We start from the raw sequence: 23,344 nt of genomic DNA on the forward strand, positions 1-23,344 counted from the left end.
AGGGCGTTGGACTGGATGGCTTGTGAGGTCTCTTCCGGCTCTATGATTCTAAGGCTGTGGAGGAACTGCACTGTTATGGTTGAGGCAGTGGAACTGTGGTGGAGACTCCTTCTTTGGAGGCTTTTAAGCAGAGGCTGGATGGCCATCTGCCGGGGGTGCTTTGAATGCGATTTCCTGCTTTTTGGACTGGATGGCCCATGAGGTCTCGTCCAACTCTACTATTCTGTGATTCTATGATTCTAGGCTGGCATTATATGGCAGTGCGGAAGCAGGATGGGGTCCGGATTGGGGAAATGCGCCTCTTGGGAGATGAATGGGGCGTGACAGTTTAACCCATTCCTCTCTTTGGGTGCTGACTTCGACGGGAGGGATGGCGAAGGGGCGGGAAAAGCCGATCCTCCTCGACTCCTTGGATGGGCCCCTCCTTCCCAATTGAGTTTGGGAAGAGGGAGGGAAGGCGAGGAGGGAAGAGATGAGCTCCGTCGAGCGGCACCAGCAGCGGCAGCCACAGGACCAGCGCGCCCCTCGCTCGCCCGCTCTGCCGCCCTGGTCCCGAGACATGGCTGTCTATTGCAGCGAGGCGTTCAGCGTCTATCCCCAAAGCGCGGCGCCCGCCAATTACGAGTACCCGCAGCCGCCGGGCGCCGCCAGCTATTTATGGGGCGCGTACTCGCAGGGGAGCGGGGCCAGCAGCGCCGGGGGCGGCGGAGGGGCAGCGCCGGGGGCCTCCTTCCTTCCCTACGGCTGCCCCCCGCGCGGAGTGGGGGCGCCTCCGCTGCTCAACGCTTCGGGCTCCTCGTCGGGGGGCTCGTCGTCGTCCTCGTCGCCGCCGGAGCTGGGCTGGCTGAGCCTGGCCAGCCAGGAGGAGCTGCTGCGCCTGGTGCGCCCGCCCTACTCCTACTCGGCGCTGATCGCCATGGCCATCCAGAGCGCGCCGGAGCGCAAGCTGACCCTCAGCCACATCTACCAGTACGTGGCCGAGAACTTCCCCTTCTACAAGCGCAGCAAGGCCGGCTGGCAGAACTCCATCCGGCACAACCTCTCGCTCAACGACTGCTTTCGGAAGGTGCCCCGCGATGAGGACGACCCCGGTGGGTGATGCCGACCCCAGGGAGAGCAGGGGGAGGGAGGGAGGGTCCCTCTTTCCATAGTCAGTATCCGCTGGAGGTTGGTCCTAGCATCCCTTGTGTAGTAGTAGCAGTTGTTGTTTATTATTCATTCACGCGCTTCCGAATCTTGGTGATCTCATGGATCAGCTCCCGCTAGAGCTCCCTGTCGGTCGCCGCCGCCACCCCCAGCTCCTTCAAGGACAAGCCAGTCACTTCAAGGATAATAATCATAATTATTATTTTATTATGACACAGCAAACAAGATAGATATGCTGTATTTCGTATCACAAAATCACAAGTCGAACACTTCCCAAGTGTCTAGGACTGTGTGATGTATTTTTGGATGATGCGTGCAGATCCCAGTAGGGTGGCCTTTTGCAGTTGGCAGATCGTAATTTTGTCAATGTCTATTATTATTATTATTATTAGTAGTAGTAGTAGTAGTATTTTATTATGACACAGCAAACAAGATAGATATGCTGGATTTCGTATCACAAAATCACAAGTTGAACACTTCTCAAGTGTCTAGGACTGTGTGATGTATTTTCGAATGATGTGCGCAGATGCCAGTAGGGTGGCCTTTTGCAGTTGGCAGATTGTAATTTTGTCAATGTCTATTGTTTCCAAATGCCGACTGAGATCTTTTGGCACAGCACCCAACGTGCCCATCACCACCGGGACCACCTGCACTGGTTTCTGCCAGAGTCTTTGAAGTTCAATGTTGAGGTCCTGATAGCGGCTGAGTTTTTCCTGTTGTTTTTCATCAATGCGACTGTCACCTGGGATGGCGACATCAATGATCCAAACCTTTTTCTTTTCCACAACTGTGATGTCTGGTGTGTTGTGTTCCAGAACTTTGGCAGCCAGTGCAGGTGGTCCCGGTGGTGATGGGCACACTGGGTGCCGTGCCAAAAGATCTCAGCAGGCATTTGGAAACAATAGACATTGACAAAATTACGATCTGCCAACTGCAAAAGGCCACCCTACTGGAGTCTGCATGCATCATCTGAAAATACATCACACAGTCCTAGACACTTGGGAAGTGTTTGACTTGGGATTTTGTGAAACGAAATCCAGAATATCTATCTTGTTTGCTGTGTCATAATAAAATAATAATAATAATAATATACTACTACTACTACTACAAATAATAATAATATACAGTAGAGTCTCGCTTATCCAAAGTAAACGGGCCGGCAGAACATTGGATAAGCAAATATGTTGGATAATAAGGACAGATTAAGGAAAAGCCTATTAAACATCAAATTAGGTTATGATTTTACAAATTAAGCACCAAAACATTATGTTATACAACAAATTTGACAGAAAAAGTAGTTCAATACGCAGTAATGTTATGTAGTAATTACTCTATTTACAAATTTAGCACCAAAATATCATGATGTATTGAAAACATTGACTACAAAAATGTGTTGGATAATCCAGAAAGTTGGATAAGCAAGTGTTGGATAAGTGAGACTCTACTGTAATAATAATAATAATAATAATAATAATAATATACTAATAATAATGATAATAATGAAATATAATAATAATAATAATAATAATAATAATAATAATAATAATAATAATAGCTTTATTTATAACCCATTTCCATCTCCCCAAGGGGACTCGGAGCGGTTCACATGGGGACCAAGTCCGATCAACAGATAAAACAATATGACCACAGCATATATAATTAAAACCATAACCAAAAAAAATATTTGGGGGGTGGGGGTTCAAACTTTTATTTTAGTGAATCATGAAGAGTAGTTCCACAACTCAAAATAATTTAGAAATCAGGCTCCATCGATAAACTTCAGTGGACACTCAAGACAGATAAACTTCAGTGGATAGTCAAGACAGTTAAACTTCTGTGGATACTCATGGGGATTTGGTTAACCAGATCAAATTCATAAGTAAACCAGTTTTTTTTAAAACTGAAATATTTCGGGGGGGGGAGGGGTTGAACCCTTAACTCCCCCCTGACTACAGCCCTAATTAAAACAATAACAATAAAATATTAATAAAATACATCAGTGAGCATCAGGACTAAACGGTGGGGCTATTAAGAAATTACAAGGGAAGGCAGGCATGTGAAAAAACGCAAGGCAATGGACTTAAAAACGCAAGGTGATAAGATTCAGGGATAGAGTAAATTGCTGAGGGTTAGGGCAGTAAATAGTTAAGACTGGATGGTGATAAAAACCGACCTACTATTGGAAAACACATTGAAACATCCAAGTCTTCAATTTTTGCAGAATGTGGTCAGGGTAGGTGCTAATCTGATCTCCCTAGGGAGAGAGTTCCAGAGCCGGGGGCCACCACCGAGAAGGACCTGAGCCATTTAGGGCTTTATAGGTCATGAACTGCACTTTGAATTGGGACTGGTAAGTTATCGGCAGCCAGTGGAGCTGCTTCAGTAGAGGTGTCGTATGCTCCATGTAGCTAGCTCCTGTTAACAACCTGTTAATATCCATCCATCTTGCCCTTGGTTGGTGTCTTTTCCTTTTTCCTTCCGTTTTCCCCAGCATCATTCTCTTCTCCAAGCTTTCTTGTCTTCTCATGATGTGGCCAAAGTACTTCAGCTTTGCCTCTAATATCCTTCCCTCCAGTGAGCAGCCGGGCATTATTTCCTGGAGGATGGACTGGTTGGATCTTCTTGTGGTCCAAGGCACTCTCAGAATTTTCCTCCAACACCACAGTTGAAAAGCATCTTATCTTCCTTCTCTCAGCCTTCCTTATGGTCCAGCTCTTGCATCCATAGGTTACTACAGGGAATATCATTGCTTTCACTATGCGGACCTTCATTGCCAGTGTGATGTTTCTACTTTCACTATTTTATCAAGATTGGTCATTGATCTCCTCCCAAGAAGTAAATGTCTTTTGATTTCCTGGCTGCAAGAATCTTTGCGCCTTGAAATATAAAGTCTGTCACTGCCTCCACGTTTTCTCTCTCTATTTGCCAGTTATCAATCAGTCTGGTTGCCATAATCTTGGTTGAGACAGTGCTTGTAGTTCTGGAGGGACCTTAATTTTTGCTTCTCATATACTTGGCAGGGGCATTTGGTTAATTAGTTAAAATTTGTTAGTAAACTATGTTTTTTTACCTGAAAAATTTCGAGGGTGGTTTGAACCCCTAAACCGCCTCCTTGGCTACGGACTTGATACAGTGAGTCCTTAGTATCCTCTGGAGCTTGGTTCCAGCATCCCTAGTGTAGCCGTTGTAGTTTATTCAATGCTTAGCCTATAGGACAAACAAACAAATGCATACAAAACAAATTATAAAATACAACACGAAATACACAATTACTATGTAAATCATTAAAAATGCTACATACATCAATGGTGAGATAACTCCTTAAAATAATAACAACAACAACAACAACAACAACAATAATACAGTAGAGTCTCACTTATCCAAGACTCACTTATCCAAGGTTCTGGATTATCTAATGCATTTTTGTAGTCAATGTTTTCAGTATATTGTGATATTTTGGTGCTAAATTCGTAAATACAGTAATTACAACATAACATTACTGCATATTGAACTATCTTTTCTGTCAAATTTGTTGTATAACATGATGTTTTGGTTCTTAATTTGTAAAATCATAACCTAATTTGATGTTTAATAGGCTTTTCCTTAATCCCTCCTTATTAACCAAGATATTCGCTTATCCAAGGTTCTGCCGGCCTGTTCAGCTTGGATAAGTGAGACTCTACTGTAATAATAAACTTTCTACCTCGCCCCATCTCCCCGAAGGGAGTCGGGCAACTTACAACAAGGATACATACAACAGAAATACAAAGAAAATAAAAAATAAGCAAAATAATAACACATCAGATCCATATAAGATGAGACAAGAGAAGCCAAAGCACGAGTAAAAAAAGTTAAACAATAAGCATTATAAAATATTAGTTAAAACCACAGTCATTCTTATAAATTAAATAAAAGCCCTACTACATAAAATGCTATATGAACTCTTACACAATGTGTTGTTGAAGGCTTTCAACCTCGGAGGATGCCTGCCATAGATGCAAGCAAAACGTCAGGAGAGAATGCAACTGGAACATGGCCATATAGCCTGAAAAACTCACAGCAACCCAAGCTCTTGCATAGGTCAAAACCAAATACATTCCAGTATTTTTAAAACACCACACTATGATTAAGTAAAAGCACCCCCAGAATAGTCAACTGCAATATCAGAAATTAATCTTGCCTGGATTTTCAATGCATCACTACTGGAGACCAGCATGCCTGTTGGATCGACACTGACCATATCAATAGGGTCAATATGTAGACCCATATAATACAGCTGAGCTGAATTCTGTGGGTCTCTACCAACCATATACCATATGATGCAGTTTGAATTTCTCAGCACCACAGTCAGTATAGATCAGGCCTGGGCAAACTTCTGTCCTCCAGGTGTTTTGGACTTCAGCTCCCACAATTCCTGTAGGCTGTTATTATATGGCAATGTCATATATGGCCCTCATATACAGGAAGTCCCCGAGTAATAAACATCCCAGGCCCCTTTCTACATTGCCATATAATCAAGATCATCAAAGCAGGTAATTCACGTTATCTGCTTTGAACTGGATTATATGAGTCTGCACTACCATATAATCCCATTCAAATCTGATAATCTGGATTTTCCATGGCAGTAGAAGGACCCCATTTACCAAAGGTCTCTTGAACTGCATTCTGTGGGTCTACTCTTACCCTATAATGTAGTTGAATTGCATACAATGCTCTACACTGACTGTACGATTCAGTTAAACTGCATTATGTTCATCTACATTGACCTGCATTGAGCTGCATTGTATATACACCAGAACTTTCAACCATTTCATGTTGGCAACACACTTTTTGGACACACGTCATTTCTCGACACAGTCATTCTGTTTTGCTAGCACAAACCCTTTTAAGAGATATGGACGCCTACATAAATTGTAATAAGGAAATGTATAGGGACACACTATATCTCATGAAAGCCTTTCAGTTTTATTTTTTTAAAATATATGATTTATATTATTTATTGCTTATTTCACATAGACTCAGGGGTTTCTCGAAACGTCCACATGACATACCTCTGTGCTGCAGCCAAAATACTAAAGTGTTGCAACACACAGTATGGAAAGTTTAGGTGTAGACCCACATTGAACTGCATTCTGTGGGTCTACAATGACCATATAATGCAGTTGGAACTGTATTGAACTTCATTCTTTAGGTCTACACTGGAGTTTTCCAGAAATTTCATGTTGGTGGCACACTTACTAGACATTAGTAAATGTCTTTTTATAAATTGCTATAATGTTGTTAATGGTGCTCTATGCAGTCATGCCAGCCACATGACCTTGGAGGTGTCTACGGACAACGCTGGCTCTTCAGCTTAGAAATGGAGATGAGCACCTACCCCCAGAGTCAGACATGACTGGACTTAACGTCAGGGGAAACCTTTACCTTTACCTATAATGTTGTTGTTTTATTCTGTCGACGTTGTTGAACTGCATTTTTATGTAACTACCTTTTAATAAACTGTGTTGTTTGGACTTGGCCCCATGTAAGCCACCCCGAGTCACTTTGGGGAGATGGAAGTGAAGTACAAAATAAAATTATTATTATTATTATTATTATTATTATTATTATTATTATTATTATTATTATTAATCATTTTGTGACACAGTAATTAGATTTTTCTAGCCAACCAGAGGTTTAACCAACCCCTTATAATAAATATGGACATATATATAAATTGTAATAAAATGTGTGGGGACACAAATTACTCTTATAAGGGATTGGTTGAACACCCGTTTTTCCAGTAAAGCTGAATTACTGTGTCACAAAGTAATGCATGTCTAAAAGGTGTGTCATCAACATGAAATGATTGAAAGCTCTGGTATTACAGCTTCATTAGAGACTGCTTCAAAGATAAACAATTAATCTGTCAAAACAGGCTCTGTGTATATTTTAATTATTCCCTGAAGCTTTCAAACACTGTGGATACTCGCAAGGTAGTGTTGCTCCTGTTGGGTGCCTTCAAGCCCATTTGTACTGAGGGCAACCCTGTCCAATAGTAGTAGTAGTAATAATAATAATAATAATAATAATAATAATAATAATAATAATAATAATAATTGCAACTACTTTATTTTTGTATCCCTCCTCCATCTCCCCGCACTCGGGACGGCTCACATGGGGACAAGCCCAACAATATAGGTTTCTATGTGGTTTCTGCTCAATTTGCAGGTTTTTACTCCCAGAATCTTCATTTACTAGGAGATTTTAAAAAAGAAAAGTTTTGGAAAGGCTTACAGTCTCATCTGCAAGCCTTTCCAAATGCAAGCCTCCAGGTGTTATTGGACTGCAAAACTTACCCGATAGTGAGTTGAACTGTAGTGAACTGATTCTGTGCAGTCCAACCAATGACCTGGATGGATGAATTTAGAAGGCAAGCTAAAGGGACCCTTTGCTGGGGTGGGGATTCTTGGATGATATTGTGAGGAAGCCACTTATACTGGATTTCAAACAGGCACATCATGGCTAAACGGGTTGATTCTAAAGTAAAGTCTCATTCATTTCATGCTGAAATCCTATCAGTGCTTTTCAGGAATCCCCTTTAGACCAGCAACACAGGAAAGGTACACCCAGGAAGTGTACATAATCCACTGTTTCTTTCCCCAGGAGTAGTTTCCACTCAGGGCTTATTCATAGGGAAGTGTCTTAAACGCATTTTTATTTTTGTTATCTTCCTCCCAGTCAGATCCAATTTATGGCAATTATATCTCTGGGTTTTCTAGGCAAAATTTGTTCAGAGGAAATTTGCTATTTCCCTCCTCTAAGCCTGAGAGAGACTGACTTTTGCAAGATCACCCAGTGGGTTTTTGTGACTCAGCAGAGATTTGAACCCTGATACTCAAACCAGGGTGGTGCAGTGGGTTAAACCGCTGAGCTGCAGACTTCGAATCCGGGGAGCGGGGTGAACTCCCGCAGTTAGCCCCAGCTTCTGCCAACCTAGCAGTTCGAAAACATAAAAATGTGAGTAGATCAATAGGTACCACTCTGGCGTGAAGGTAATGGCGCTCCATGCAGTCTTGTTGGCCACATGACATTTATTTATTTATTTATTTATTTGCGACATTTATATACCGCCCTTCTCACCCCGAAGGGGACTCAGGGCGGTTTACAAGTATATATACATACAATATATTATATTATACAACTATATCGCAATATTATTAGTAATATTGCATGTAATATAAATATACAATTATAATAGTGAATTATAATTATTATTACATTGTATTACATCATAATAGTATTATTAATATTACATGTATATACAATGTATTATAATATTAGTATAGTATAATATTATTATATATCATTATATCATTAAATTGATACAGGAGACATGGTGGAAAGATGTCTTCCCGGCCCCGCCTTCTTCATTCTGCTCCAGATATAAAACTAGAATAGCATGTTATTGGAGTGAATAGACATTGGAGGTGTCTACAGACAACACCGGCTCTTCGGCTTAGAAATGGAGATGAGCACCAACCCCCAGAGTGGGACACGACTAGACATAATGTCAGGGGAAAACCTTTACCTTTACTTTACTCAAACCATGCTGGTTTTCCTTAAATGAATGTCATTGGGAGTAAATTCCATTGAACTCATTGGAATTAACTCAGAACTGCGCCCTTCCTTTTAATATCACGATTTAAAAATACAGACCTCTCCCTTTCCTTGTTGCCACAGCATATTTGCAAGCGGACTTTCCCTCTTTTTATTGGAATTGAGATTTCTAATCCATAATAGTGGCAGGTAGAGGTAATTCTAGGTTAATTATCTGTGTGTGGCATGTATTCATCTCTCTGATCCTAGATGCCTTGGAGCTATGCACTAGTCTACTGAAACAGGTAATTTCTGTTTTGGAAGGGAACTTCCTTTCAGATCAGATCAGATGTACGCACACTCTATTGCAGGCTGTTTGAACTGCGGTAATTACCCATTGTTACACATGTTGCTGATGAATGTGAACATATGTGTCTGTGTTGCATTGTACCGAATATATTTTAGAGGATATGCCGCTTCTATTAACAGTCACTGAAACTCATTGGGGGGCTGAGAAGGAAAGTGGCATCTTTAAGATACGTATGTGCATTATCCAGACATGGAATGTTTTTTTTCAAACCACGCCTGTATCCAGATGCCAAAGCAAGCCATAAAATCTTATATAATTTAACATTTGGATTTGTCCCACGTTTCCATTTTAAATTAAAATTAATCCTCCAAAGTAGTATCAATATGTATTTTTGCAACCTTTGGACCGATGGGGAACTAGCTGCATGCTCTGCTCAATCCCTCTGTCCAATACTAGGGATAAAACTACTGACCTGCTTTACAGGCTTTCATGAAGATCACTGAGATAAAGTATGGAAACCGCCTTAAAAATTATGTTTATTTCTCTCTCTGGAAAATATGGATTTTTGTCAAAGAGCATTGGGAACAACATGGATAATCTGTGCATCATAGAGGCAAAGAAGGCGTTGTCAGTGATTTCAAAATATATTTACTTGTCCATACAGTCACTGAAAATACCTGTCAGCCCACAAAGTACGGAGTGAAATAATGCCCAATTTGGGCTGTACAAACCCTAAAAGTTAAAGATTAAGCTGTTTGTTTATCTGTTTATGTGCTCGTCAGCACCCTTTGCCTGAGACGGCACCCACAGATGACAAATAGATACGGACCACCCTGCTTTCAAAGTATCTCACCTTTTCTGGTTATTGCATCTTAGGGATTAATATCTTGTTTCTAGATCAGTGTCTTTCCCAATGAGCCAAGGTAGATGTGAGATGATTCACGCACTGAGTAATTGGATGCATGTGTTGCTGTTTGGAGTAAATAGCAGTTGAGGGGGATTGGGGAGAAATAATTTGATTTCCCTCTACGCACTGCTATTTACTTCTTTAAAATATTAATACTAATCTCACCCTATTTAGCTCTGAATCCAGAGAACTCTAGAATTCATTATCAGTGGTAGTAATAAAATTTCCTGAAATGTGCTGCCTTCCATGAACTACGAGTATCTTCCCTTGCAACTGGAAGGTAAAGCCATGTAGTGCACATTACATTTTACAGTCCCAGGACCAAACTGTATGAGTTGTATGCAGCAATCAATTCATCTTCTTATGTGCTTTTTAAAAACAAAATGCGGAAGTGATTTTAAAAAAAATCTAAGCATGTGTTTCGGGAGAATTTTCTTCTGACTTGCCCACTACTTGTTTGTTGGCCTGACTTACTTCTTGTATTGGACCAGTGCAAGAAAAATATACTTAGACCTATAGATAAAAAATAAATAAAGGGAGATGAAAGAGTTTAATCTCTGCCACTGACATATAGTAGACCTATGGTATCTGCTGGGGTTTAGTTCCAGAATTCCCTGTGGATATTACAATCCGTGGATGCTCAAGTCCCATTATAAACAATGGCAGAGTGAAATAGCTTTCTATAAATTAGTAAAATCAAAGTTTACTTTTTGATTTTTTAAAAATTATTTTCAAGCTATGGATGATTGAATCTTTGCATACAAAATCTGTATATGTGGAGGGCTGATTGTGCTTTGTTTGGACTAAGCAGTCAGATTTACCGCAGTCAGATTTACCGCATTTTGATTGTAGGTGAACTATAAATCCCAGCAACTACTACTCCCAAATTACAAAGACAGACGTGAATACCAGATATGACTGTCTCACCACATCTAGTTTGATCTTTGATTTACAACCACATCCACAAATGTTCGTTTCATCTTTTGGTTTATTTTCCCTTGAATTTTTTTTAAAATTGCGTTCAGATATATTTCATGCACAATGTTGGGCCTCAGCAGAGAAGCCAGTGGGGCTGCGAGGAAGAGTGAGGCCTCGCCAGTGATTTTGAGTGTGATCACAATGGTGAAAGTTATAAATGAGGAAGATCGCACAATTGCGGAAAGGCTGCCACAATTTGTTTTTGCCTCCATGAAAGGCCAAAATCCTGCCCCTCCTCTCTGCTCATGCTGAGTTGCTTGAGTCCAAACTACGTTTATGTTATGCAGCAATTTGCTGTATTTTGCAGCAATCTGCAGCAATTGAAATAAGCTGACAAAGGGGGAAATCAAGCAAGGACAGAGAAACTAGGATATTTTGAAACCCATTGAAAAAGTGGAACAACAGAGGATTGATCAGGACTGTCCCTATCAAAAGCAGTTGGGGTCCCATTTGTTTATTTGTAGCTTGACTAGACCCGGGAGATCTAGGATAGTATAGAGCAGTGGTTCTCAACCTTCCTAATACCATGACCTCTTAATACAGTTCCTTATGTTGTGATCACCAACCATAAATTATTTTCGTTGCTACTTCATAACTGTACTTTTGCTACTGTTATGATTCGTAATGTTAATGTCTGATATGCAGGATGTATTTTGATTCACTGGACCAAATTTGGCACAAATACCCAATACGCCTAAATTTGAATACTGATGGTGTTGGGAGGGGATTGACTTTGTAATTTGGGAGTAGTAGTTGCTGGGATTTATAGTTCACCTACAATCAAAAAGCATTCTGAACTCCACCAATGACTGAATTGAACCAAACTTGGCACATAGAACTCCCATGTTCCAACAGGAATACTGGAAGGATTTGGTGGGGATTGACATTGAGTTTGGGAGTTGTAGTTCACCTACATCCAGTGAGCACTGTGGACTCAAACAATGATAGATCTGGACTAAACTTGGCACAAATACTCAATATGCCCAAATGTGAACACTGGTGGAGTTTGGGGAAATAGACCTTGACATTTGGGAGTTGTAGTTGTTGGGATGTATAGTTCACCTACAATAAAAGAGCCCTTTGAACCCCACCAATGATAGAATTGGGCCAAATTTCCCACAGAGAGCCACCATGAACAACAGAAATTACTGGTCTTTGGCGACCCCTCTGTACCCCCCTTGCAACTCCCCCAGGGGTCCCGACCCCCAGGTTGAGAAATGCTGGTGTAGAGGTTTGAGTATTATACTAGGACTCTGAAGATCAGGGTCTAAATGCTCTAGCTTGGCTTTGGAAATGTATTTTAGGTAAGACACACTCTTTCTGCCTCAAAGGAAGGCCATGACACCGCCTCCACCCCGTTCTATGCATCAATATTATTAAGGAAAACCCATGTTAGACTTACATTAGAGTTGCCATAAGTTGGAAATGACTTGAAGGCACGCAACAAGACTAGTCCCATTGACTCAAATATTGAATGGAGATTCAATGTTTAGCTTTTTGTGTGTGCTTCTGGTGTGAGAGAATTGGCTGTCTGCAAGGATGTTGCCCAGGGAACACCCAGATGTTTTACTATCCTCTGGGAGACTTCTCTCAGGTCCCTGCATGAGGAGCTAGAGCTAACAAATGGGAGCTCACCCTGCTCTCCCCAGATTCAAACCACCGACCTTTCAGTCAGCTGTCCTGCCAGCATAAGGTTTTAACCCATTGTGCCGATATTTAGCCAAATCCAGTTGCGTCACTGGCTCTACTCTAGTTAGGACTGACCAGATTTGGAGTATGATTTTGATCACTGGAAATGCAGCAGGTGGGAGGAGGATAAGGCATCTACATTTGCTGTTTTTTCAACACACTTCCCACCACACCACACCCAATTGCTCTCCTTTGCATGCAAGAAGCACACATGGTAGTGAAGATTCTGTCTTTGCTACCAAGAATGTTTGGCAGCTTGCTCAATATGAAGCTGTCAAGGTTTACAAGCCTGTATGATCAAGGATGTTAATCTCCAGAACCATTCAAATATTTGTGTATCCCAGCAAGTGAAATAATTGTTCAGTTCTTTGCTGTAGACATGACTGCCTTTTAGAGTGCCAAAAAGAACATGCAAATTGGGGAGTTTAATAAACTGTTGGGCTGCCCTTTCAGAGGGTAATATAAGAACTTCAAGAAGCTCATGTTAGAACAAAAATGAAAAAGTATGGCCTTCCAGATGTTTTTGAACTGCGGCTCGCAAGAGCAGAAGCCAATCATGCCATTTGACATTTGTAGGCCACACAGTTCTCACCCTATGTTCCAGACTGTATTAGAGAACCAGCATGGTGTATTAGCTTTGAGAATTGGACTATGATCTTGGGAGACCAGAGATCCAAACCTATTGGGCAAGTCATACCTTCTCAATCTTGGAGGAAGAAGGTAACAGCAATAAAGCTTCTCACAAAATCTGGCCAAGAAAATCCCTGAGATAGGGTCACCATAAACTGCATATTGTGGTTGGAATGATTAGTCTCAGACCTTGCTCTGGCCACCAGCTAGGACCCTGCCTTGCACTTTACTCACTCCCCCCTCCCCCCCATGGCACCACATATTACCCTAGTTTCCATAACTGCTCAGAAGGCCTTGGAATTGAGCAGCCCAGGCCCTATCCTGGCCACCAGTTTTTGCCCTCCACCCACTTCCCAGCCCTATATTATCTCAAATAGTTGCCTTGGCCCACCCTGAAATTCTCACCATTGGTAGTTGAATTTCACCCAATGGAGTAGTACTGGAACTGAATGTTCCAGTACTTTAGTTGATTGTTTTTCATAGTAATATGTTGATGTTTTAGTATGGCTATGTTGTATGTTCTGTGTTGGTAACTGAATGTTTTGCCTACGTTGGAAACTGCCCTTTGTCACTTCATTATTGTTGTTGTTGTTGTTGTTGTTGTTGTTGTTGTTGTTGTTGTTGTTATTGGAATCTAGATAGCTTCAACAGTAGACCTTGGTACAATGTTCATCTGAGAAACCCATTCTGGAACACTAAGAGGCTTCCAAGATGAACACCCATTGCATTCAAACGGATGCAGCTAAAAGCAAACGTTATTGGACTATGTGAACATATATAACTTTTGGGATCCTGTGCAATAATGAGGATTATGAATATCTTACATTTACTATCCCTGTTACAACAGAAAAAGGCATTATTGGGAGTTGTTTATGAACACAAAGCAGTGGAAGCAAAAAGCTCAAGACTAAAAATTCTTGAGATGAAGAATTTTGAATCCCCCCTTTCCTGGTTTCCTATGCCAACATTATTGTTTAGTTGTGGTACTGGGATGTGTTTATAGTGTGAAGCTCCTCTTTCTAAGAATAAAGGTCATCATAGTGTTTGAAGTCACATAAAACATGCCCAGCTCCAGTTGTGTGAATGGTGACTCCAAACCAAATTTGCATTTCTCTAGCAGCGTATCAGTTATTGGCCTTCTTTTCATCCACACATGAGTTCATATTTTCTGTTGCATCCTAATTCAGGATCATGAGGGAAGTTAATTTGGGAGAATTAGAAGATATTATGGCATTCCATTCAAATTAAGAAAGATAAACAGTTTAATAGGTTTTAAACCCATTTAAATTATTTTGTGACTTTATATTCTATATGGTTTCAGACTGTTAAAGTAGATTTTATTCTAAACTGTCCCTGAAATCTCATAGTAAAAATAGTTCAGTAATAAATACATATTTTACATTTGGGCTTCCTGAAGATAGTTTCAATTTCTGCATTTGGCTTTTGATAAATAATTGCTTGGCTTGAAATACATTTATTTGGTTAAAAAACAACAACATATTTCTCAGAAGTTAACGGCCACATGAATTCTGTGCTCCAAATGTCATATTTGTGGTAAGATAAATATATGGTAGCTTGAACATCATCGATCGCTTGCATCATGCTTAGGGACACATGATATATGAATACGCGGCCCCAGCACAGGTCTATGCATTGGTGCAGAGCTTCACATATATCTTGGTTTTCCTTCTGTTTATCTCTCACACCCCCAATAACCAGACATAGAGTTTGCAAACATTGTTATGCTTATCAGAAAAATCATACACGTTTCCCATATTTGGATGCCTTGTTTTTTCCACTTCTTCCATCTAGGACCATAGTAAAAGGATTTTACACTAAACCCTGTTGGCGTGTGAATGCAATGTAAATGTCTCGTATCTTTTTAATGTCATGGAATCAGAGCAACTAAATGCCACACGCCAATTTTAATTGATTTTGAGAAATAGGTGGGCATTTCAGCAATCTTCCCCATATAGCAGGAACTTATTCTGAGAGTCGTTTTTTCATATTTGAATTGTGGATTTCCTGTTTATATAACAGACGGAATCTCCATTGCTTAGTCTATTTTTAAGGCTACATGGATTTAATTTTTGAGAGTGTTTGGCTGATGCTTAGTTATAATATGGAATGAAAAATACAGTAATAGCAATCAGTCTGTTGTCAACAGAGATTGATAAGCACTTTTCTTTTATTACCCACATATCCTCAAAGAATCTGTATTAAGAGTTGTGATATACATGTTTTAAAACTTCGTTCAGAGATAGAGCAGCTCCATTGGTTACTTTGATTCCTTTGATTGATTGACAGCACAAACAGGATATTTTGTTATGTTTTATCTCAGTATGATTATCTATCTAGTATCTACCCTTCCCATCCTAATTCATAGTTTTCTGTTTAGGAATGGTTTTAAGATCTAGACAAAGAAACAGTGCTCATTTCTATTTTTTTACCTACAGCACAACCATCTTGAAACATAGGGGATTTTTGCACAATCATTGTAATGCATAACAACACATGGTGTAACCATGTAGGCTAGAATCTGTTTGGTAGTAGATTCCGAATCAGTTGTTGAGCGCTGAATCAACATACAAGTGATATACTTGGTCCTCTCTATTGCGAGTAAAAGCAGAATTTAGGCAGCATTCTTCAGTTCTGTCATATAATTATTGTACATCAATGTAAACTTTTCATTTGTAGAGTTCCATATGAGTGGGTTTATGATTAGTCAGGGTAATCCCAATAAAGTAGAGTCTCAGTTATCCAACACTCACTTATCCAACATTCTGGATTATCCAACACATTTTTGTAGTCAATATTTTCAATATATTGTGATATTTTGGTGCTAAATTCGTAAATACAGTAATTACTACATAGCATTACTGTGTATTGAACTACTTTTTCTGTCAAATTTGTTGTTAAACATGATATTTTGGTGCTTAATTTGTAAAATCATAACCTAATTTGATGTGTAATAGGCTTTTCCTTAATCCTTATTATCATATTCAATTATCCAATGTTCTGCCGGCCCGTTTATGTTAGATAAGTGAGACTCTACTGTAATTTATTATTATGATGATGCTAATAATAATAATGTGTTGCTTGCTTCTCCCTACGGGTACAACACAGTCAAAACACATCAACATAAAATACATTCAACAAAATACACATCACTATAAACACATATGAGAGTATAAAGATTGAAAAGCCACAACCATTATTTTAATATTCTGTTTCTTTCTCCTATCAATTTCATTTAAGAAAGAGTAGATTTAACTCCGATTAACGTTTAGATTGCCGATATCAAAAACTCCTATTTCCAATTGCACATTTTATTTTTCTCCTGCACAAAATATATCAATAATAATAATAATAATAATTTTATTCTTATACCCCGCCCCATCTCCCCGAAGGGACTCGGGGCGGCTTACATGGGGCCAAGCCCGAACAGAACAATATAAAAACAAAACAATAAAACCAATCTATCAGACAATAAAAGCAAGTCATCAAAAACCACATACAAAATAAAGTGTTAAAATCATGGATTGGGTTCAAAAAATCTAGGCCAAAGTGCTAAAAGTGCAAATATATCCATGTGAATATTACAAATGGCTGAGTTTGTTAGGGGTCAGTGAGATTTCCTGCACTTTGCAGGAAAGGATTTCTTTTTGTTTGTCTTTTTCAACATTGGTTCTCTGTCATCCTTCAGGGAAGGGAAACTACTGGACCTTGGACCCAAACTGTGAGAAAATGTTTGACAACGGGAATTTCCGCCGCAAGCGCAAGAGGCGCTCAGACCCTAATGCCTCTGCTGTGACCTCCACCGTTTCCACCTTGGGGACCCTGAAGACTGAGGAAGGGCACTTGATTTCTTTAGCTGCAGGAAAGCCCAGCGGTGAAAGCCCCTCCTCAGAGCTCGAACCAATGGCTTCCATGCGGGGCCATTCGAAGAGTGCCTCTCCACCTGTGATCGTCTCGCCTACTCCCAGTTGCCTTAGCAGCTTTTTCAGTGGCATGAACTCGCTCAGCAATGGAGGCCGCCTTCCCGGGAGCTTCAGCAGTGATTTACACCACCGAAACCTCCCAGCTGGGCCACTGAGTGGGAGCAGTTTTGCCCAGGAAGTCCCCCCTACGGAGCAGCTCCAGCGGGTTTCCGGGCCAGCCGGGGCCTACTACAGCCCGTTCCATCCCAGCAGTGGTGGCCAATCGGGCCAGTACAACCACTTATACAACTTCACAGTCAACAGCCTCATCTATGCACGGGAAGGCACTGAAGTGTAACTCTGTTGTGTAGGCAAACCTTGGTCCTACTAGACCAAGGAGAAGAAGGCCAGGTTTATTATTCTGCATCTGAGAAGACAATGTCCCACTTCCAACTTTTTTCCACCCGTAAAATTGACTTCACGCAGGACAACTTTCAGGGCCATGAACAAAAAGGTTTTGACACTTGATCTTTAAGGGGGAATGTACGGCACACTCTGGACTTCAAAATATTTCTTTTGCATATTACCAGCATGTCACAAGTTTTGCAACTGAGGACCACCTAGACTGATTTGAAATGTTTTCAATGTTGGTATTAAAATCTATTTTTTTAAGCTGGAAAGAGAACCAAATATCGAGAAGTATATTGTTTGTGGGCTGTTGGGGTTTTTGATGTGCATTTTGGGTGCCTCTGTTTACAAGTGCTATAGTACAAAAACAGATGAAGAGATTAAATGAAGTGCCTTGAACAATGTAAAAATGTAGTTGCCTTTGCTTAGAAGGTTCTGTTTGAAACTTCTGTTAGCCAGCCTTTCACTGCCACAGATTTCTTCTTCAGTCCACAGACAGGCACCAAGCAAGGATTTCTTGGGCCCCTGAGTTTTTTGCTGATACGATTTTTATAAATTTGATTTGATCAGGGCTGGCCCTATCATTAGAAAGATTGGTGCAACATCTTCAGTTAGTACATACTGGGATACACAATTCCCATTAGTTGGAGGGCAGTACCACTCCTCACCTTCTAAGTCAGTGGTTCTCAACCTTCCTAATGCTGCGACCCCTTAATACAGTTCCTTATGTTGTGGTGACCCCCAACCATAAAGTTATTTTCATTGCTACTTCATAACAGTCATTTTGCTACTGTTATGAATCGTAATGTCAATATCTCATATGCAGGATGATTTTTCATTCACTTGACCAAATTTGGCACAAATATCCGATACACCCAAATTTGAATGGTGGTGTTGAGGGGGATTGATTTTGTCATTTGGGAGTTGTAGTTGCTGAGATTTATAGCTAACCTACAATCAAAAAGCATTCTGATCTCCACCAACGATGGAATTGAACCAATCTTGGCACACAGAACTCACATGACTAACAGAAAATACTGGAAGGGTTTGGTGGGCATTGACCTTGAGTTTTGGAGTTGTAGTTCACCTACATCCAGAGAGCAATGATGGATCTGGATGAAAATTGGCACGAATGCTCAATATGCCCAAATGTGAACACTGGTGGAATTTGGGGATAATAGGCCGTGACATTTGGGAGTTGTGGTTCCTGGGATTTATAGTTTTCTGATGGTCTTTGGTGACCCCTCCCATACCCCCTTTGCAACCCCTTCAGGGGTCCCGACCCAAAGGTTGAGAAACGCTGTTCCAAGTTACCTTGTTGTTTCCCCCAACACTACCAGGGTTGAAGTAAGATTCAATTACTGGTGCATTAAACTTCTGTAGGTGGGCTGAAGGAGTATCAGAACGTCTTAGCCAGTCCTGGATTTAGAAACCACAAGTACGGGCTTGCCGGGAACCAGCATACGAAACAGCGTTTCTTTAAGAAAAGCACTATGCATTTTGTAGGACTCTGTAGAACTTTGTGGATTTTTATCAAGCAGCCTGGTCCTTTGCTACTTATCCAAGACTATGAGAACACTTCTATATGAAAATAAATTTCAGCAAAATTTGTGAGTGCAGAACTGATAGAAAAATCATGCAATAATACAACCCCCTCATCCACAATTCAATAATCACACTTCCAAAAATATTCCTCCACCAGGAGTGTTTGCAGACCATTCTAGATCTTCAAGTGGGATTCTATGGTATGCTTCCAGCCTACAGAGAGTCAAAATGTCAGGTTTATTATTATCTACAGTTTTAGGTATTCATGGGGAGGAAGGTATTGGAACTCAACTTCTGTGGATATGGCGGTCACACTATAATACAATATGCTCCCAACTGTTGAGGTGTACGGTTTTCAACTGCCAGCAGTGAGAAGGATGTTAAAAATTTGAATCTCTTTTATGAGTAATTATGGAGTAAGCAAAAGTGGTGAGGCAACATTTGTGGGGTGACGTGTCCTCCTAATTTGGTCCAAGAGCCATTGCTATCTTTCACCATAAAAAAGTTCCTGGCATAGAGAATATGTGTATATTCCAAGCCAGACTTCTCTATTACTGTGTTTGTCAAGCAGTGTGGAAGTATAACACTTTCAGAGCAGCATCCTGGATCAGTTCAGTCCTAGGGCTGTGGGACTGTAAGACTGTAAAAATTGGACAGGTCCCTTGCATCCAGGTTTTGTGGTAAGACCCTGATGCCACCATCATTACTTATTTTCGCAAGTTATGTAGTTTTGTACCAAAGATGTGTGTATTTTTTTCAGCCTTCAGTTTTTGCCGAAACAGTATGTTGGGTATTTTATATATACATACATGCTACTTTGTCATATCCTACTCTGTAAATTTATTTTTACACGAGTCTTTATTTGTAAATTATGGACTGGAAATTGTACTTATTTATAATGCTTTGGGAAAGTTTTACGTTTTCTTTTTTCTCCAGTAGTACATTGAGGCAATCTAGAAATGTTGGGAATAAAACTCTTAAAGTTGCTACCTTTTAAAACATTCCTTCATGATTCATTTTTGAGAGATTTTGCAATTTGCACACAGGCTCTAGACATGCTAGCTTGTGGAAAAGGTTCTTAATTCACTGACATATCTTCTTTTCTATATCAATATTTACCGTATATACGCGAGTATAAGCCAACCCGAATATAAGCCGAGGCACCTAATTTTACCACAAAAAACTGGGAAAACTTATTGACTCGAGTATAAGCCGAGGGTGGGAAATGCAGCAGCTACTGGTAAATTTCAAAAATAAAATTAGATACCAATAAAATTACATTAATTGAGGCATCAGTGGGTTAAATGTTTTGAATATTTACTGTATTTCAAAGAAAAACAGTAAACTAACTCTATAAGTGGAAAAGCAACAATAACTTTATAATCATCATCATCATCATCAACAACAGCTTCATTTGTACCCTGCCCTATCTATCTCCCCCTGGGGACTCTGGCCAGCTTCCTACATAGTAACAGGCAAACATATAATGCCTACATAAACAATGCAGAGCTAGATATAGATCTATCATTATATATACTAATTTCACATGTGTATTTCCCCCTGAAACCTTTGCAAATCCTCTCTCTGTGTGCATTTTCCTCCTGCAATATTTCCAAGCCCGATTTATCAATGTTTATATCTATCTAGACATCTGTGTGTGTGTGTGTGTGTGTGTGTGCATGCACATTTTCCCTCTGCACTTGCAAATATGTGAGGGTAAAATTCATATATAAAATTAATGTATACATATAGGAACAGATATACAGGTACATGGAAATCTCTAGTTATCTGTATTTACATAGGATTTGCAAAGACCTGTAAACATATGAGGGGAAAATTCATATATTAATGTATTTGTAGGGGGAACATCTATATAAATATTTAGAAGCTTTGGGGCATGCATTTAAAGGAAGAAATGCAAGCAAAGCCCCCCTAAAAAACAACTTCATCCTCTTTTCTCCTGCCCTTTCCCACCTCTTTTCTTTCTCCCTTTTTCAAACTCTAAAAGTAGCCAGAAAAGGCTTTTTAAAACTTCTCTCCCCCTCCCAAAAAAACCCCCACCTCATTTTTGTTTCCTTAGGAATAAAAAGAAATACACACCTTCTGTTGCTCTCTTTTCCCTCCTTCCCTCCCTTTGAACTCAAATGTTCTTGCAATAGTAGTAGTAGTAGTAGTAGTAGTAATAATAGTAATGAATTTTGCAAATTTGCAAGAATATCTTTTTTTCTTCCCCTTCTGCCCATGCAATCTGGCTTGCAAGGGTTTCTCTCACACACTCCTTTCGCTTTTGAAAATATTCGCTTCTTCTCTGTCTCTCTCTCAAAAAAATATAAGATAACCAGCTTGGGAGGAGAAGCAGAGGAGGGAGGTTTTGGAAAAGAAAACATACTGTGGCCTCCAGGCTCTGCTGCTGGCTTGACCTTGACCCGAGTATAAGCCAGGGGAGGCTTTTTCAGCTCATAAATAAGGGCTGAAAAACTCGGCTTATCTTCGAGTATATACAGTATATCACAATCCATGTTGCACAAAATCTGTTGAAGACAAGTGAAATCTATGCTTGCTTTTCTATTTGGATTAGTATGCTTTGTTTTAGAAAGTGGTGCCCTTTATCAGTAAATTCAATTTAGCAGTCTGAACAAAAATGTTTTTTTATGGCTATTCATTGCTTACCAGGCCAAGTAGAAGAAGGGCAGCTTTATTATTCTGCATTTAAGAAGACTGATTCATTTTGTTGGGTGTCATCCTGGACTACACGTCTCCAGTCCCCAATGAGTATGTTCTGTCACGCGCTGGGCCTGTAACCGATTGTCTATTATATAGGACGTACACTTTACGCCCAGCGGGTAGCCAGGATGCCTAAAGAAAGGTTGTTGAGGAATTTCCCTGAAAAGATGGCCTTTGAGTCTTTAAAGAAATAACAAAGTCTTTATTGACGAACAAATAATAAATCTTCAAGGAGTCTTGTCCCCACGGGACAGGCGATTGGTTTTGAATAACTGTGAAAACCCTCTTATAACCTCTCCCAGGCTATCTATTATCTGGGCCTAGCTGGTCTGGGACCCACTGCCAACTCCCAAGTGCGTCTGGGTGTCGAGTGGACCTACCAGCCAAGGCTTGCAGATGTTTCTGTGCTGTTGTTCTGTATCCCCGGACGGTCTTTATCCCTGATGTTCTTGAAATATGAAGCTTTTTACGGGACGAGCTGGTCTACGTCCTATAGATGAGCTTCCTAAGTGAGACTAACTTAAAAATGGCTCCTTCCCTCCCAGAGCCCTGAACAAGAGGCGGAACCAAACTTAATGGTGATTGACAGGTGGCCTGTCCTATGATTGCAAACATTTGCAACAAGAAAATAAAGTTGAAGTTTCTGGTGCAGCTGTACCAGCACAGAGTAGCTAGACTAAGGAAACAGGATTAGAATAAGGAATTCCTTTCTCTGTTCCTATGCATGCCTTCCTAGATGGGGCTTTCTGTCTCTACTCCTCTCTTCCTATTTGCTACTATCTCCTCCCCCATTTATTGATGTAGCAATGTGATCTCTTTGAGGTATGAGGCAACTTCCTCCCTATTGCCATCTTGTTTTGGGCCTAGGCTTTGACCACATGGTCGGCCTCCATTTTTCCTTCTCTTCTGCCTTTTGTCTCCTCCTGTGAGGCAGCATCTTGCCATTTTCCAGGCAAGATGTAGCTGCATGCATATTTTTGGATATCTTTTCATTTTGCCTTCCTTAGAATAGGAGATTTAGAAAGTTAGTTAGCTCCGAGAACTTTCCTATCCAGAATGTATTTCTTTTGAATACTTTTGAACTTAGATTTTTGGCTCTGCAATCCTGTGCCATCCTACGCAACAGAGGCTTATCCCAGCTCACCACATGTAAGTTTATGCTGGTTGTGAAGTGTACTTTTGGCATCTTATATATATATAAAAGGGTAATGAAATTTCGGCCTAGGACAAAACAACAAAACTACACATTCCAGGAACACTAAACTTGGCAGCACAGCCCCTCATCCATGCCTCTACGTTCATACAACAAAAAGAAAAGAAAAATAAAGTCCTAATTAGAGGGAGAAGAATAATTGTTTTTATCCAATTGCTGCCAGCTAGAATGCTAAGCTCCGCCCACGTGGTCTCCTAGCAACCCACTCAGCCCAGGGGAAAGGCAGAGTTAGGCCTCACTTAGGCCTCTTCCACACTGCCTATAAAATACAGATTATCTGATTTTAACAGGATTAT

General features: G+C 40.4%; 1 protein-coding gene across 1 annotated transcript; it reads left to right on the forward strand.

Moving 5' to 3' along the window:
* The first annotated feature begins 359 nt into the window (after nt 1–359).
* foxi3 (forkhead box I3) lies at nt 360–20,110 on the forward strand. The gene is made up of 2 exons (XM_003222401.4): nt 360–1,091; nt 16,945–20,110. Exons 1-2 carry the CDS (start codon nt 473–475, stop codon nt 17,514–17,516), a joined length of 1,191 nt encoding a protein of 396 aa, XP_003222449.2. The 5' UTR covers nt 360–472; the 3' UTR covers nt 17,517–20,110.
* Nucleotides 20,111–23,344: the final 3,234 nt, after the last annotated feature.

The sequence above is a fragment of the Anolis carolinensis genome, chromosome 6 (assembly GCF_035594765.1).
Source record: "Anolis carolinensis isolate JA03-04 chromosome 6, rAnoCar3.1.pri, whole genome shotgun sequence".
In the NCBI taxonomy this organism is placed as follows: Eukaryota; Metazoa; Chordata; class Lepidosauria; order Squamata; family Dactyloidae; genus Anolis; species Anolis carolinensis.